The 15,766-nt window shown below is 43.5% G+C and overlaps 1 protein-coding gene across 2 annotated transcripts; it reads left to right on the plus strand.

The window, feature by feature from the left end:
• Positions 1–704: 704 nt before the first annotated feature.
• Positions 705–8,273, plus strand: trmt1l (tRNA methyltransferase 1-like). Of its 2 annotated transcripts, XM_041840511.2 has the most exons (15): positions 705–766; positions 1,475–1,606; positions 1,759–1,821; positions 1,929–2,042; positions 3,173–3,243; positions 3,406–3,562; positions 3,670–3,790; positions 3,883–4,215; positions 5,290–5,502; positions 5,710–5,900; positions 6,013–6,091; positions 6,203–6,366; positions 6,458–6,520; positions 7,140–7,266; positions 7,535–8,273. In XM_041840511.2, the coding sequence occupies exons 1-15, from the start codon at positions 706–708 to the stop codon at positions 7,725–7,727; spliced, it is 2,082 nt and encodes a 693-aa protein (XP_041696445.1). In that variant the 5' UTR covers position 705; the 3' UTR covers positions 7,728–8,273. The 2 variants fall into 2 exon arrangements, with proteins under 2 accessions (XP_041696445.1, XP_041696446.1); XM_041840512.1 differs by lacking the exon at positions 7,535–8,273 and having other exon boundaries at positions 7,116–7,195.
• The last annotated feature ends 7,493 nt before the right edge of the window (positions 8,274–15,766 follow it).

The raw sequence follows: 15,766 nt of genomic DNA on the forward strand, positions 1-15,766 counted from the left end.
TACATATATGACGGTTCAGAAATGTGAATTTTTATATAGTGGACAAAAGTTAATATAAAGGATAGTAGATTCTTCATAACACATTTATCATATTTTGTTTTAAGGGCTAATCAGCAGTTGAAACAATAACAAATTATACCCCGCCACTCTTTCGGTTAAAAACTGAGGGATGGGGCTGGAGAAATGCAATCGCTCTCAAATTCATAGACATAGCTATGGTTGCAATGACTGACCATCCATTATATCAATGTTATAGTTTTAACCATGTTTTAAGGCTATACAGTGTTCATTTACATTTACTTTGTTTAAAAACATTGGAGTAAAACAAGCTTATATTTTGGATTGTGATGGGGTAAGACCGTTAAACTATGCTCATTAGGCATATATAAGTTATATTCCTAAAAAATCAATAGGTCCGTATCATTAATCTATGTCCAAAAATGTATGTAGCAATTGCTGATTGCCCCTTTAAGGATAATCAAGTGAGGAGGCTATTGCGTAGTAAAGTGTATTGTATATATTTTCCCCAGATATCTTAGATGTCTTCATTTTGTTATCATATCCTATAATTGTTATCTCGTTGTTTCTTGTAAAAAAAAATATTGTCTTCAAATAATAATAAAAAGTGATTAAAATGAAGGTTTACGCAATTTGCGTAGTGGGAGCAAAAAGCATAGCCTGCGTATTTCTCTGTACTTTAGTAAAATGGCGGAGCTCAAGGAAGGAGACACCGAACAACTACACCAGGAGGACGTCGATATAAAAGGTTAGAAAACTACGACTGTCTGTATTTTAGTGAAAATTAAAGACAACATTAATTTATACATAATAAAATATACTTCCAGCATCCTTATTATGAAGTAAATATGCCTTGATTTCGACTTTTTAACTGCTGAAGTAAATGAGGGCCTCACCACGGAGCTCCGCCATGGGACCTAGTAGTAAATAATCTTGATAACAGGAAATAAGCTGGCGTGAAAAACGTAGTTATTACAAATAACGTACATTTATCGAACTGTCTTCACATTATATTGATTAAACACTTCGATTTACATTTGTCCTCCTTTTATATTTTACGTAGCAATGGTCTGGTCACGGAGCTCCGCAATAGGACCGTAGGTGTTGCAGCGGTTCACAATTTCGAGACCCAACCTACTTACATCATCGCACCGCGCATTTAATTCTGACAAGCTATATTGTCTCTTCCCCCCTTTCCCCAAAGACAATTTAAAAATACGAAAGAAAATCATAGGAACTATTTTAGTCCAGTGCATGTTTCTCATTTAGAAACCAGGTAAGCTTTTAACATTTATGTTGTCTAGGAGGCTATGAGCATCACTAACTTGTGTGACTCAACAAATCTTGGGAAAAACACACAATTAATTATTTCCCAATATACATGTTTGAAATGACTCTCTATTAATCATTGGGGGTATGATATTCTGATCTAGTCCAGTCTAAACTTGTCCATTAGGTGGTGGAGACACACTGGTCCCCGAAGAGAGACAGCCTGCCGAGGATGATGTATCTTCAGCAAGTAGTACTGTGGGGAAGACTGAGGCACTGGCAGGGGACAATGATGCCAAACCATCAACCACAACCAGCGGTAATAAAAACACCATTCACTGTATAGACCCAGAAATGAGTCCAGTACCCATACATTATTTGAATGCATTCAGTTGCCTTTGATTCTAGATGATGAGTATGACCATAAATATAGGCTTTTGTTTAACGATCCTTTCAATACTAATGTTACAGATAGACACATCTCTATCCAGACCAAACTAGAGGGCCTGGAGGCGCTGACCGACCTAAATGGAGGTAAGATTATTTTTCCAAAAAAATTAATATATAAAGAGTCTTCCCTCCTATGCTTTTGTATTTACCAGTTCCAATCTCTTTGCTCTATCTCTCTCTGTTTTCCACAGCTGGGAGGAAGGCGTGTCCACTATGCCCTGAAGAGAAGTTTAAGGCCTGCTACAGCCACAAGCTACGACGCCACCTCCAGAACCTCCACTGGAAGGTCTATGTGGAGTTTGAAGGTACCACCATCATCACCACACAAAGATGATACTGCTATACGCTCTACGGTATGCATGTGCGCAAACACACACACACAGAGGAACTGGTGTTGTTGTCTTCCCACCTGCTGAGTCTCTACCGTTAGCACACGGCTTGGTTGACTCAGCTCTATGTAGGTGTTAACAGGTTTTTGGATAGTGAGAGGATCAGTACTTTCCTTTCCAAGTTCCATATGAATGGTAGTCAGAGCTATCACACTTGGCACATATGTCAATTCAACATCTATTCCACATAATTTAAGTGAACCAGTGTTTGCCAAGTGGGATGTATTTTAGATTTATACTTTAGTCATTTAACAGATGCTCTTATCCAGAGCGACTTACAGGAGCAATTAGGGTTAAGATTCGAACCAGCGACCTTTTGGTTACTGGCACAACGCTCTTAAACTGCTAGACTACCTGCCGGATGTGAGCAGAACTGCTTTAGGAAAGTCAATGAGTGAGTTGTGCAACTTGTAGAGATTTAGGCTTCCTATTCCTCACCAACAGTCTTGCCACTCTACATGTTTTTATGCCGACTGCAGAGCCCCAATGGAATCAAATCAAATCAAATTTTATTGGTCACATGCGCCGAATACAACAGGTGCAGACATTACAGTGAAATGCTTACTTACAGCCCTTAACCAACAGTGCATTTATTTTTAACAAAAAATGTAAAAATAAAACAACAACAAAAAAAAGTGTTGAGAAAAAAAAGAGCAGAAGTAAAATAAAGTGACAGTAGGGAGGCTATATATACAGGGGGGGTACCGTTGCAGAGTCAATGTGCGGGGGCACCGGCTAGTTGAGGTAGTTGAGGTAATATGTACATGTGGGTAGAGTTAAAGTGACTATGCATAAATAATTAACAGAGTAGCAGCAGCGTAAAAAGGATGGGGTGGGGGGGCAGTGCAAATAGTCCGGGTAGCCATGATTACTAGTAAAGGTTGTCATATTATTAACTGTCAGTCAGTGGAGTGTAACACTGGAGTGAAATGACACCCCAGTGCTGGCAGCAGTACAGTTATGGGAAGGTTTTCAAGGGATATGGCATAAACTGGTATTACGATGGGCCCTGATGATGACCTACAATAACCTCTGACCCCCCACAGGTCAGAAGATGTGCATCTGTCACCTGCCTTGCAGACAGCTGAGGCCCAGCCCCAGCCCCAATGGAGACCAGGTGAGACTCTGTCCATCACACCTGATAAATAACACCAGAAATGAATGAGGGCCACTTGTGTCTTCATTTTTTTCTTTCCAAATCAACTCAAATTGTATGAAAGTGACTGTATGAAGCATGGTACTACGATAGACGTGCGTGTGTGTATGTGTTCTCCCCCAGGCTCCAGGCCGGCTGGTGGCCCATTACCACTGTGTAGTGTGTTCTGTCACCATCGCCCGCAAGACGGACATGATCAGTCACCTGAAACGCCACGTCAACAAGGGAGAGACTGAGGCCAGCTACTCAGGCAGCTCTGATGTACCCTTTGAGGAGCCAGGTGAGCTCTCACCAACCTTAACCAAAACACAAAACACAACCCTTATATACACAGTTGGAGATGCAGATTGAACATTTATTCTCTCGCTTTTTCTCATTGGTTGACAGCTCCGTCCGGACAGGCCTATGAGATAATGAAAGAGCTGGGGACAAATGTTCAGCTCATGCCCAACCATACGACCCCACAGAAGACTGACACCTACTTCAACCGCAAGATGAAGACCAACAGGTCAAAGAATATCCTCTTTAACAATGTTCCATTTGATTTGGTTTGGTAACAGAACAGTGACTGACTATAGTGTTGGTGCATGTGGGTTACAGGCAGCTAGTATTCTGTTCCCTGGCAGTCCTGGCTGAGGAGAGGAACCCGTTGGAGAGTCTGGATGCGTTTGGGGCCACAGGCATTATGGGGCTCCAGTGGGCCAAGCACCTGCGGAACGCCGTCAAGGTGACCATAACCGACATCAATGAGGTGTGTGTCAAGATGATCCGTGAGAACTGCAACCTCAACCACATCCGGGTGGAGGGGTCGCGGGGGTCATCGCGGGTCCCTGACGGGGGGGCGGGGGACGTGGACGGGGTGCCCATCGCTACCGTGGAGGTCGCCAAGATGGATGCCAACGTTATCATGCACCTGAGGTCTTTTGACTACATGTGAGTAGGAGGAGCTAGGGAGGAAATGTCTTATTGATAGGGGTGGTGGGAGGAGCTAGTGAGGGAACGTCTTATTGATAGGGGTGGTGGGAGGAGCTAGGGAGGGAACGTCTTATTGATAAGGGTGGTGGGAGGAGCTAGGGAGGGAACGTCTTATTGATAGGGGTGGTGGGAGGAGCTAGGGAGGGAACATCTTATTGATAGGGGTGGTGGGAGGAGCTAGGGAGAGAACATCTTATTGATAGGGGTGGTGGGAGGAGCTAGGGAGAGAACGTCTTATTGATAGGGGTGGTGGGAGGAGCTAGGGAGAGAACGTCTTATTGATAGGGGTGGTGGGAGGAGCTAGGGAGGGAACGTCTTATTGATATGGGGTGGTGGGAGGAGCTAGGGAGGGAACGTCTTATTGATAGGGGTGGTGGGAGGAGCTAGGGAGGGAATGTCTTATAGATAGGGGTGGTGGGAGGAGCTAGGGAGAGAACGTCTTATTGATAGGGGTGGTGGGAGGAGCTAGGGAGGGAACGTCTTATTGATATGGAGTGGTGGGAGGAGCTAGGGAGGGAACGTCTTATTGATAGGGGTGGGGGGAGGAGCTAGGGAGGGAACGTCTTATAGATAGGGGTGGTGGGAGGAGCTAGGGAGGGAACATCTTATTGTTAGGGGTGCAGCGCTGTAGCAGGAGACGTCACCTCTTCTTTCTTTTTTGTTCTTAAAAAAAAAAAGTTTGATTGAATATTTAAAACATACAATATACTTGCAGTGAAGCCGCTCAACAACTACATCACATCAGTCATCTAACAGACTCCCATCCAGAGCGACGCACAGAAGCAACCAGGGTCAACACCCTGCTCAAGGGCACGTTGACAGATCTCCCACAAGGAGACGTGTTCTTATCTGTCTCCTCTGTTTATCAACCAATCACTCAGTCTAGAAGGATTCCGAGCCCAATGTTTTATCATACTCTTACAATAACCCTATTTACAGTATATTATGGCCAGCAGTGGTTCTATAGATGCTTCAGATTATCCGTCAAACCGAACACAAACCAACTGTTGTTTCCATGGCGACCCCCCTCAGACACCTGGACCCATTCGGCACGGCGGTCAATTATCTGGACTCTGCGTTCCGGAACATCCGTAACCTGGGCATCATCTCTGTGACGTCCACGGACACGGGCTCTCTCTACTCCAAGTCCCTGAACGTCACGATGCGCCACTATGGCTCGAATATAGTCCGTACAGAGTACTATAAGGAGCTGGCTGCACGCATGGTGCTGTCCGCTGTAGCCAGGTAGGTGGAATACTCTGGGTACGGGGAAATTACTGTGTGTGACTGTGTGTGGAACATTTTCATTGTGTATGTCTTTGTTTAACTTGTGTGTGTTTTTCTTTGGGGTGGCTTTGAGACGCTGCTGGCAGTGAGAGTGTAACGTGTGTGTGTGTGTGTGTTTCAGTGTGTAGTATTTCATGCATCTGTCTCATGCGTGTATTCCTTCAGGGCTGCGGCACGCTGTAATAAGGGCATAGAAGTGTTGCTGGCGGTGGCGGTTGAACACTTTGTCCTGGTGGTCGTCAGAGTCCTCAGGGGTCCCACCCAGGCCGACGAGTCAGCCAAGAGGATCAGACAGCTCATCCACTGCCAGTGGTGTGAGGAGAGGGTGTTCCTCAAACAGGGGAGCATGGTGGAGGGTAAGTAGGTTAAGTAGAGGGTACGTCTGGAAATGGTTGAGGTGTTTCTGAGAGGAAAAGAGGAGGTGGAGGGGAATTTGAAGTCACTCTGTAGTTTTTTTTCCTCCTACAGAAAACCTGTACAGACAACTGCCCTGCAACTGTCATGGGAGCATGCCTGGCAAGACAGCGGTGGAGCTGGGGCCACTATGGTAGAACTTTTTGCATATATTGGGTGATAGCCAATATTTGAACCAGTGTAGTTCTGGTAAGCCTCCATCTTTAAGTGTTTAACTGTAACCTGCATGTGTTTTTCCCCCCAGGTCTGGCCCTCTGTTTAACACAGGGTTCCTGAGGAGGATGTTGTTTGCAGCGGTGCAGCACAGTATGGAGGATATTCAGCCTCTGGTCAAGACTCTGATCTGTGAGTCAGAGTGCACCACCCTCAAGTCCTCTGTTCACGGGCACACTGCACTCACCAACCAAGGTAATCTCCAGGGTCGTGGGTGTGTGTATGTGGAGGGGGCGGGTGGGTAAGGTATTCTATTGACATGTTGTATGTTTCCTCTCCTCTCCAGTGGAATGTGGTGTAGTCATCAAGGTACAGAAGGTGGAAGAGTCAGGGACTGCTGACCACTCAGGTAACAAGACACACATTCTGTTATAAAGAGAGGGGCTTTCAACTGTCTACAACAATAGAGCTTTCACCTGTCTACAACAATAGGGCTTTCACCTGTCTACAACAATAGGGCTTTCACCTGTCTACAACAATAGGGCTTTCACCTGTCTACAACAATAGGGCTTTCACCTGTCTACAACAATAGGGCTTTCACCTGTCTACAACAATAGGGCTTTCACCTGTCTACAACAGTAGGGCTTTCACCTGTCTACAACAGTAGGGCTTTCACCTGTCTACAACAGTAGGGCTTTCACCTGTCTACAACAGTAGGGCTTTCACCTGTCTACAACAGTAGGGCTTTCACCTGTCTACAACAGTAGGGCTTTCACCTGTCTACAACAGTAGGGCTTTCACCTGTCTACAACAGTAGGGCTTTCACCTGTCTACAACAGTAGGGCTTTCACCTGTCTACAACAGTAGGGCTTTCACCTGTCTACAACAATAGGGCTTTCACCTGTCTACAACAATAGGGCTTTCACCTGTCTACAACAATAGGTATTTTCAGACTGGATGCTATGTTGCTTTATGTTGTAGAAATGTTATTCAATATGTTGTAGAAATGTTATTTTAATGTAACACAGGAAAGAGAAAGACAGGAGATGAGCCAGGTAACGTGGTGAAGAAGCTGAAATCAGACGGGTCTCTGGAGCACCCAGCGTTCTACTACGGTATTCACCGCCACAGCATCAGAGGCATGAACATGCCCAAGTGAGTGACCCCTGAGCCCTAACACTATGTCACAACTTTGACAAAGATCGCTTGAGGTCGAAACGCGTCAGTTTCCAGGGGTTTTCGGTAGCAGTTTTCAAACTTATAAAGGGTTGCCACAGTGCTTCCACCTTCCACTTTAGAGCTCTGAGGTTCTAAATCAGGTTTAGTTGATATTATGTTATTACAGTCTTATTACACAAATATAAGAGCTCAACGTAAAGTATATGTTCTAGCTCCTCTCATCCATCTGTCCCCCTCTCTCCAGGTTGAATAGGTTCCTGCAGTACTTGACGGAGGCGGGCTTCAGAGTAAGCCGCACCCACTTTGACCCGACAGGGGTGCGAACCGACGCTACGCTGGACCAGTTCAAGTCAGTGCTCACCAAATACAGCGTGCCCACCTACACCAATGCCACGGCAACCCAAAACCCAGAGGAGACCGTACGGGCCATGGAGTGACCCACCCTGGGGAGAATCAAAGCCTCATCACCTCCTCTCTGCCTCTCAGAGGTGACATACGGGCTGTGTGCATCTCAAATGGCAACCTATTCCCTATATAGCGCACTACTTTTGACCAGGGCCCATAGTAGTGTACTATAGGGAATAGGGTAGCATTCTCTCTCTGTGCAGGGACACTGGTTGTAAGGAGTGGATCACTCTGCACTGATTTAATTTTCCTCTTGGTTTTATTCGTCACTGGTAAGGTACTTTGTAAAAATCCTCTTAGAAGACAAGATGCTTCTATATTAATAGAGTACAAAAAACCTCTGCTTTTCCAATAGAGCTGAAATATTGGTTAAATGCTGTTGCTAGCCACACTGAGCTGACAGACAATAGCCTCTATTCTGCCCACTGACTGATATTTATTATTCTTGTGAATAATTATTTTACAATTCATTTTTGAGTTCATCTTAAAGTTCATGGGGGCTGTTTTCATCTTTCAATCGTTTTTTTTTTGTAAATTTCTACTCTTGGTAAAAGGTAATAAAATATTGTTGCAAAGCCTGAAGCCACACTGTGTTAATGTGTGTTTTAGGTATGGAGATTATTCACATTCCTCCAAGTGACTCCCCTGATTTACATTGTTTTTGACTGAGACAGGTTCTGACAATTTTTTGGGACTTCTGCAGGAGTCAACCTTGTAGCTGTATCCTTACCATAATCTCAAGATCTACGTCCAAGCAAACACAGTACAGTCACTCTCTCAAGCTTTTCTGAGAGGAGGGACTGTCTGGAAGGTGTTATTTAGAAGGAGTCAGGTGCCGAATTTCACCCTGGACATCATCAGTTAAACACACACACACACGTATATGCACTGAACTGCCCTTTAAAGCTGCCCCTGCCCTTTGGAAATGTAGTAATTCCCTTTGGCTCTCAGACCTCAGGTCACACCAAGGAGAAAGGATGCATCCAAAATGGCACCCTACCCCCTATATAGTCCACTACTTTTTACAAGACACCTATTGGCCAGAAGTAGTGCACTATATAAGGGGGATAGGTTGCCATTTTGGACGCAGTCAACGTTTCTTGTATGCTGTAGGAATCAGCCTGTGACCTTTTCCACATTTTGTTGCGTTACAGCCTGAATTTACAATGGATTCAATTTAGATTTTGTGTCACTGGCCTACACACAATACCCCATAATGTCAAAGTGGATGTTTTTTTAAAAATGTTTAGAAATTAATTAAAAATAAAAAGCTGAAATGTCTTGAGTCAATTAGTATTCAACCTCTTGGTTATGGCAAGCCTACAGTGGCTTGCGAAAGTATTCACCCCCCTTGGCATTTTTCCTATTTTGTTGCCTTACAACCTGGAATTAAAATTGATTTTTTGGGGGTTTGTATCATTTGATTTACACAACATGCCTTCCACTTTGAAGATGCAAAATATTTTTTCTTGTGAAACAAAGCCACCTTTTGCAGCAATTACAGCTGCAAGTCTCTTGGGTTATGTCTCTATAAGCTTGGCACATCTACAGTGAGGGAAAAAAGTATTTGATTCCCTGCTGATTTGTACGTTTGCCCACTGACAAAGACATGATCAGTCTATAATTTTAATGGTATGTTTATTTGAACAGTGAGAGACAGAAAAACAACAAAAAAAATCCAGAAAAACGCATGTCAAAAATGTTAGAAATTGATTTGCATTTTAATGAGGGAAATAAGTATTTGACCCCTCTGCAAAACATGACTTAGTACTTGGTGGCAAAACCCTTGTTGGCAATCATAGAGGTCAGACGTTTCTTGTAGTTGGCCACCAGGTTTGCACACATCTCAGGAGGGATTTTGTTCCACTCCTCTTTGCAGATCTTCTCCAAGTCATTAAGGTTTCGAGGCTGACGTTTGGCAACTCGAACCTTCAGCTCCCTCCACAGATTTTCTATGGGATTAGCTCTGGAGACTGGCTAGGCCACTCCAGGACCTTAATGTGCTTCTTCTTGAGCCACTCCTTTGTTGCCTTGGCCGTGTGTTTTGGGTCATTGTCATGCTGGAATACCCATCCACGACCCATTTTCAATGCCCTGGCTGAGGGAAGGAGGTTCTCACCCAAGATTTGATGGTACATGGCCCCATCCATCGTCCCTTTGATGCGGTGAAGTTGTCCTGTCCCCTTAGCAGAAAAACACCCCCAAAGCATAATGTTTCCACCTCCATGTTTGACGGTGGGGATGGTGTTCTTGGGGTCATAGGCAGCATTCCTCCTCCTCCAAACACGGCGAGTTGAGTTGATGCCAAAGAGCTCGATTTTGGTCTCATCTGACCACAACACTTTCACCCAGTTCTCCTCTGAATCATTCAGATGTTCATTAGCAAACTTCAGACGGCCCTGTATATGTGCTTTCTTGAGCAGGGGGACCTTGCGGGCGCTGCAGGATTTCAGTCCTTCACGGCGTAGTGTGTTACCAATTTTTTTCTTGGTGACTATGGTCCCAGCTGCCTTGAGATCATTGACAAGATCCTCCCGTGTAGTTCTGGGCTGATTCCTCACCGTTCTCATGATCATTGCAACTCCACGAGGTGAGATCTTGCATGGAGCCCCAGGCCGAGGGAGATTGACAGTTCTTTTGTGTTTCTTCCATTTGCGAATAATCGCACCAACTGTTGTCACCTTCTCACCAAGCTGCTTGGTGATGGTCTTGTAGCCCATTCCAGCCTTGTGTAGGTCTACAATCTTGTCCCTGACATCCTTGGAAAGCTCTTTGGTCTTGGCCATGGTGGAGAGTTTGGAATCTGATTGATTGATTGCTTCTGTGGACAGGTGTCTTTTATACAGGTAACAAGCTGAGATTAGGAGCACTCCCTTTAAGAGTGTGCTCCTAATCTCAGCTCGTTACCTGTATAAAAGACACCTGGGAGCCAGAAATCTTTCTGATTGAGAGGGGGTCAAATACTTATTTCCCTAATTAAAATGCAAATCAATTTGTTAAATTTTTGACATGCATTTTTCTGGATTTGGTTGTTGTTACTCTGTCTCTCACTGTTCATATAAACCTACCATTAAAATTATAGACTGATCATTTCTTTGTCAGTAGGCAAACGTACAAAATCAGCAGGGGATCAAATACTTTTTTCCCTCACTGTAGCCACTGGGATTTTTGCCCATTCTTCAAGGAAAAACTGCTTCAACTCCTTCAAGTTGGATGGGTTCTGCTGGTGTACAGCAATCTTTAAGTCATACCACAGATTCTCAATTGGATTGAGGTCTGGGCTTTGACTAGGCCATTCCAAGACATTTAAATGTTTCCCCTTAAACCACTCGAGTGTTGCTTTAGTAGTATGCTTAGGGTCATTGTCCTGCTGGAAGGTGAACCTCCGTCCCAGTCTCAAATCTCTGGAATACTGAAACAGGTTTCCCTCAAGAATTTCCCTGTATTTAGCGCCATCCATCATTCCTTCAATTCTGACCAGTTTCCCAGTCCCTGCCGATGAAAAACATCCCTCGGGGTGATGAGAGGTGTTGGGTTTGCGCCAGACATAGCATTTCCTTGATGGCCAAAAAGCTCAATTTTAGTCTCATCTGACCAGAGTACCTTCTTCCATATGTTTGGGGAGTCTCCCACATGCCTTTTGGCGAACACCAAACTTGTTTGCTTATTATTTTATTTAAGCAATGGCTTTTTTCTGGCCACTCTTCCGTAAAACCCAGCTCTGTGGAGTGTACGGCTTAAAGTGGTCCTATGGACAGATACTCCAATCTCCGCTGTGGAGCTTTGCAGCTCCTACAGGGTTATCTTTGGTCTCTTTGTTGCCTCTCTGATTAATGCCCTCCTTGCCTGGTCCGTGAGTTTTGGTGGGCGGCCCTCTCCTGGCAGGTTTGTTGTGGTGCCATATTCTTTCCATTTTTTAATAATGGATTTAATGGTGCTCCATGGGATGTTCAAAGTTTCAGATATTTTTTGTAACCCAACCCTGATCTGTACTTCTCCACAACTTTGTCCCTGACCTGTTTGGAGAGCTCCTTGGTCTTCATGTTGCCGCTTGCTTGGTGGTGCCCCTTGCTTAGTGGTGTTGCAGACTCTGGGCCTTTCAGAACAGGTGTATATATACTGAGATCATGTGACAGATCATGTGACACTTAGATTGCACACAGGTGATTATGTGACTTTGAAGGTAATTGGTTGCACCAGATCTTATTTAGGGGCTTCATAGCAAAGGGGGTGAATACATATGCACGCACCACTTTTCCGTTATTTATTTTTTAGAATTCTTTGAAACAAGTTATTTTTTTCACTTCACCAATTTGGACTATTTTGTGTATGTCCATTACATGAAATACAAATAAAAATCAATTTAAATTACGGGTTGTAATGCAACAAAATAGGAAAAATCCAAGGGGGATGAATACTGGACAACTGCACGTCTAATATCTCATTCCAAATCATGGGCATTAAATATGGAGTTGGCCCCACATTTGCTGCAATAACAGCCTCCACTCTTCTGGGAAGGCTTTCCACTAGATGTTGGAACATTGCTGCGGGGACTTGCTTCCATTCAGCCACAAGAGCATTAGTGAGGTCGGGCACTGATGTTGGGGCGATTCATCCAAAAGGTGTTCGATGTGGTTGAGGTCAGGGCTCTGTGCAGGCCAGTCAGGTTCTTCCACACTGATCTCGACAAACCATTTCTGTATGGACCTCGCTTTGTGCATGGGGGCATTGTCATGCTGAAATAGGAAAGGGCCTTCCCCAAACTGTTGCCACAAAGTTGGAAGCACAGAATCGTCTAGAATGTAATTGTATGCTGTAGCATTAAGATTTCCCTTCACTGGAACTAAGGGGCCTAGCCCGAACCATGAAAAACAGCCCCAGACCATTATTCCTCATCCACCAGGGGCAGGTAGCGTTCTCCTGGCATCCGCCAAGCCCAGATTTGTCCGTTGGACAGCCAGATGGTGAAGAGTGATTCATCACTCCAGAGAATGCTTTTCCACTGCTCCAGAATCTAATGGCGCAGAGCTTTATACCACTCCAGCCAATGCTTGGCATTGTGCATGGTAATCTTAGTCTTGTGTGTGGCTGTTTGTCTATGGAGATTGCATGGCTGTGTGCTCGATTTTATACATCTGTCAGCAACAGGTGTGGCTGAAATAGCCGAATCCACTAATTTGAAGGGGTGTCCACATACTTCTGTATATATAGTGTAAGTTCAGGAGCAGAAATGTGCTTAACAAGTCACTTAATAAGTTGCATGGACTCACTCTTTGTGCAATAATAGTGTTTAACATTATTTTTTTTGGACTACCTCATCTCTGTACCCCACACATACAAATATCTATAAGGTCCCTCAGTCGACCAGTGAATTTCAAATATAGATTCAACCGCAAAGACCAGGGACGTTTTTCCAATGTTTCGCAAAGAAGGGCACCTGGGTAAACATTTTTAAAAGCAGACATTGAATATCCCTTTGAGCATGGTGAAGTTATTAATTACACTTTGGATAGTATATCAATACACCCAGTCACTACAAAGATACAGGCGTCCTGCCTAACTCAGATGCCGGAGAGGAAGGAAACCGCTCAGGGATTTCACCATGAGGCCAATGGTGACTTTAAAACAGTTACAGAGTTTAATGGCTGGGATAGGAGAAAACTGAGAATGGATCAACAACATTGTAGTTACTTCACAATAATTTACAGAGTTTTAAAAAAGGAAGCCTGTACAGAATTAAAAAATATTCCAAAACATGCATTCTGTTTGCAACTAGGCACTAATGTAATACTGCAAAGAATGTGGCAAAGCAAATAACTTTTTGTCCTTGGGGCAAATCCAACACAACACATTACCGAGTACCACACATATTTTCAAGCATAGTGGTGACTGCATGATGATCAGACCCTACACCCAAACGAGCGCACTACGTTCATCCACCTCTGGCCTGCTAGCCCCCCTACCTCTACGGAAGCACAGTTCCCGCTCAGCCCAGTCAAAGCTATTTGCTGCTCTGGCACCCTAATGGTGGAACAAGCTCCCCCACGACGCCAGGACAGCGGAGTCACTGACCACCGTCCGGAGACACTTGAAACCCTACCTCTTTAAGGAATACCTGGAATAGTATAAAGTAATCCTTCTACCCCCCCATTAAAAAAAAAGTGGTTGTCCCACTGGCTATCATAAGTTGAATGCACCAATTTGTAAGTCGCTCTGGATAAGAGTGTCTGCTAAATGATGTAAATGTAAATGTAAATGTAATGTTATTGGTATGCTTGTAATTGTTATGGACAGGAGAGTTTTTCCAGGATAAAAATAAACGGAATGGAGCTAAGCAAAGGCAAAATCCTAAAGGAAAACCTGGTTCAGTCTACTTTCCACCAAACACTGAGAGATTAATTCACCTTTCAGCAGGACAATAACCTAAAACACAAGGCCAAATCTACACTGCAGTTGCTTACCAAGAAAACAGTGAATGTTCCTGAGTGGCCGAGTTACAGTTTTGACTTATATCAGCTTGAAAATCTATAGCAAGACTTGAAAATGGCTGTCTAGCAATGACCAACAACCAACTTGACAGAGCTTGAAGAATTACAAAAAGAATAATGTGCAAATGTTGTACAATCCAGGTGTGCAAAGCTCTTAGAGACTTACCCAGAAAGACTCACAGCTGTAATAACTGCGAAAGGTGATTCTAACATGTATTGACTCAGTGGTGTGAATACTTATGTAAATGAGATATTTCTGTATTTCATTTTCAATAAATGTACAAATGTTTCTAAAAACATGTTTTCACTTTGTCATTATGGCGTATTGTGTGTAGATGTGGTGGAGAAAAATATATTTAATCCAATTTTGAATTAAGGCTGTAACACAAGAAAATGTGGAATAAGTCAAGGGGTGTGAATCCTTGTAGCTGTAGTTTAGGGTTCCCTGAGGTCCTATGGTTCAGAGGGAGGAGCTAGGGAGGACACGGAGAGTGAAAACACACATACAATACATGAATGTATTCGAAGAGATATTGTCCCTAAGGAAGGATGACGAGATTAAAGATTGCTCAGGCACATAGCAGGCCTTTAGTGGGGTGGAGTTGGTTGAGGCTGCTGCTCCCATAACTAGCTGTCTCTGGTTGTGTTAACTATAAGGTCTATAGTATTTTCCATAGGCCTACAACTTAGAGTGATGTTATCATTTTGCAAAAAATAAAAGTAGAGCCTCCTGGCATGAAGCTATAAGAATATATGGGGAGAATGCATAGGGCAGTGGTTTAGTGCAGTTTGACGGGCCCACGCAAGGTCGGAGCGAGGTTTTACAGCACTGTGTTGTTTTATAGCACTATTAAATGCTCCAGGGCTAATTTAGTTAGCTTTTTGGCATGTTTTTCTAGATTTAGAACATAAAATAAAAGTTATAAAGTAAACATGATCCCTTAGGTCTAGCACAGCAAATACTTAAATTGTTTCAGCATATGTTGCAGAACAGTCATTAAAATATTTGTTCAGAATATTGACAAACAAATATTGACACCACCAGTGACTGAGTTGACAAGACAATTTTCGCATGCTTGGTGTAGACTAACAGTGAAATGCTTAGTTACGGGCCCTTCCCAACAATGCAGAGAGAAAGAAAGTTGAGAAATAATAGAAAAGTAAATGCTTTTATTGAGAGTTTGAAATTTGCTCAGGATAAAAACATTTCCAGGCATGGAGTCCACATGGGATGAGTAATGTTGAAAGTATTTAGAAAATTCCAAAAACAAATATTTTCCCTTATAAAATTCCCCTAAATGTACATTTTAAGCTCACATAATGCAACAAAATACTGCTTTTTTTAACGATAAAAATAAAATGTATATTCCTGACAAAGATTATCCATAATCTCTGAGCTAATTTCCTGCTATTCTACATATTTTGCCATGAGGCTGAGAATGTTAATATAATTTTAATAGATATTTTTTAAATAATATATATTGGGGGGGTGTTAGGCCAATGGCATAGGGTCCAAAGAATGAACGAGAACGAGGAAGTAGCGTTTGTGGGATGGGGAGTTCACAATAACAGCTGGCATTGAA

Source organism: Coregonus clupeaformis, chromosome 20 (genome assembly GCF_020615455.1).
Source record: "Coregonus clupeaformis isolate EN_2021a chromosome 20, ASM2061545v1, whole genome shotgun sequence".
NCBI classification, from domain to species: Eukaryota; Metazoa; Chordata; class Actinopteri; order Salmoniformes; family Salmonidae; genus Coregonus; species Coregonus clupeaformis.

Bases quoted from the DNA above. Each gene is read 5' to 3' on its own strand.
- trmt1l (XM_041840511.2), top strand. From the start codon at position 706: ATGGCGGAGCTCAAGGAAGGAGACACCGAACAACTACACCAGGAGGAC. The intron at 1,822-1,928 runs GTAAGATTATTT...TGTTTTCCACAG, and splicing joins GCTGACCGACCTAAATGGAG to CTGGGAGGAAGGCGTGTCCA. The intron at 3,563-3,669 runs GTGAGCTCTCAC...ATTGGTTGACAG, and splicing joins TGTACCCTTTGAGGAGCCAG to CTCCGTCCGGACAGGCCTAT.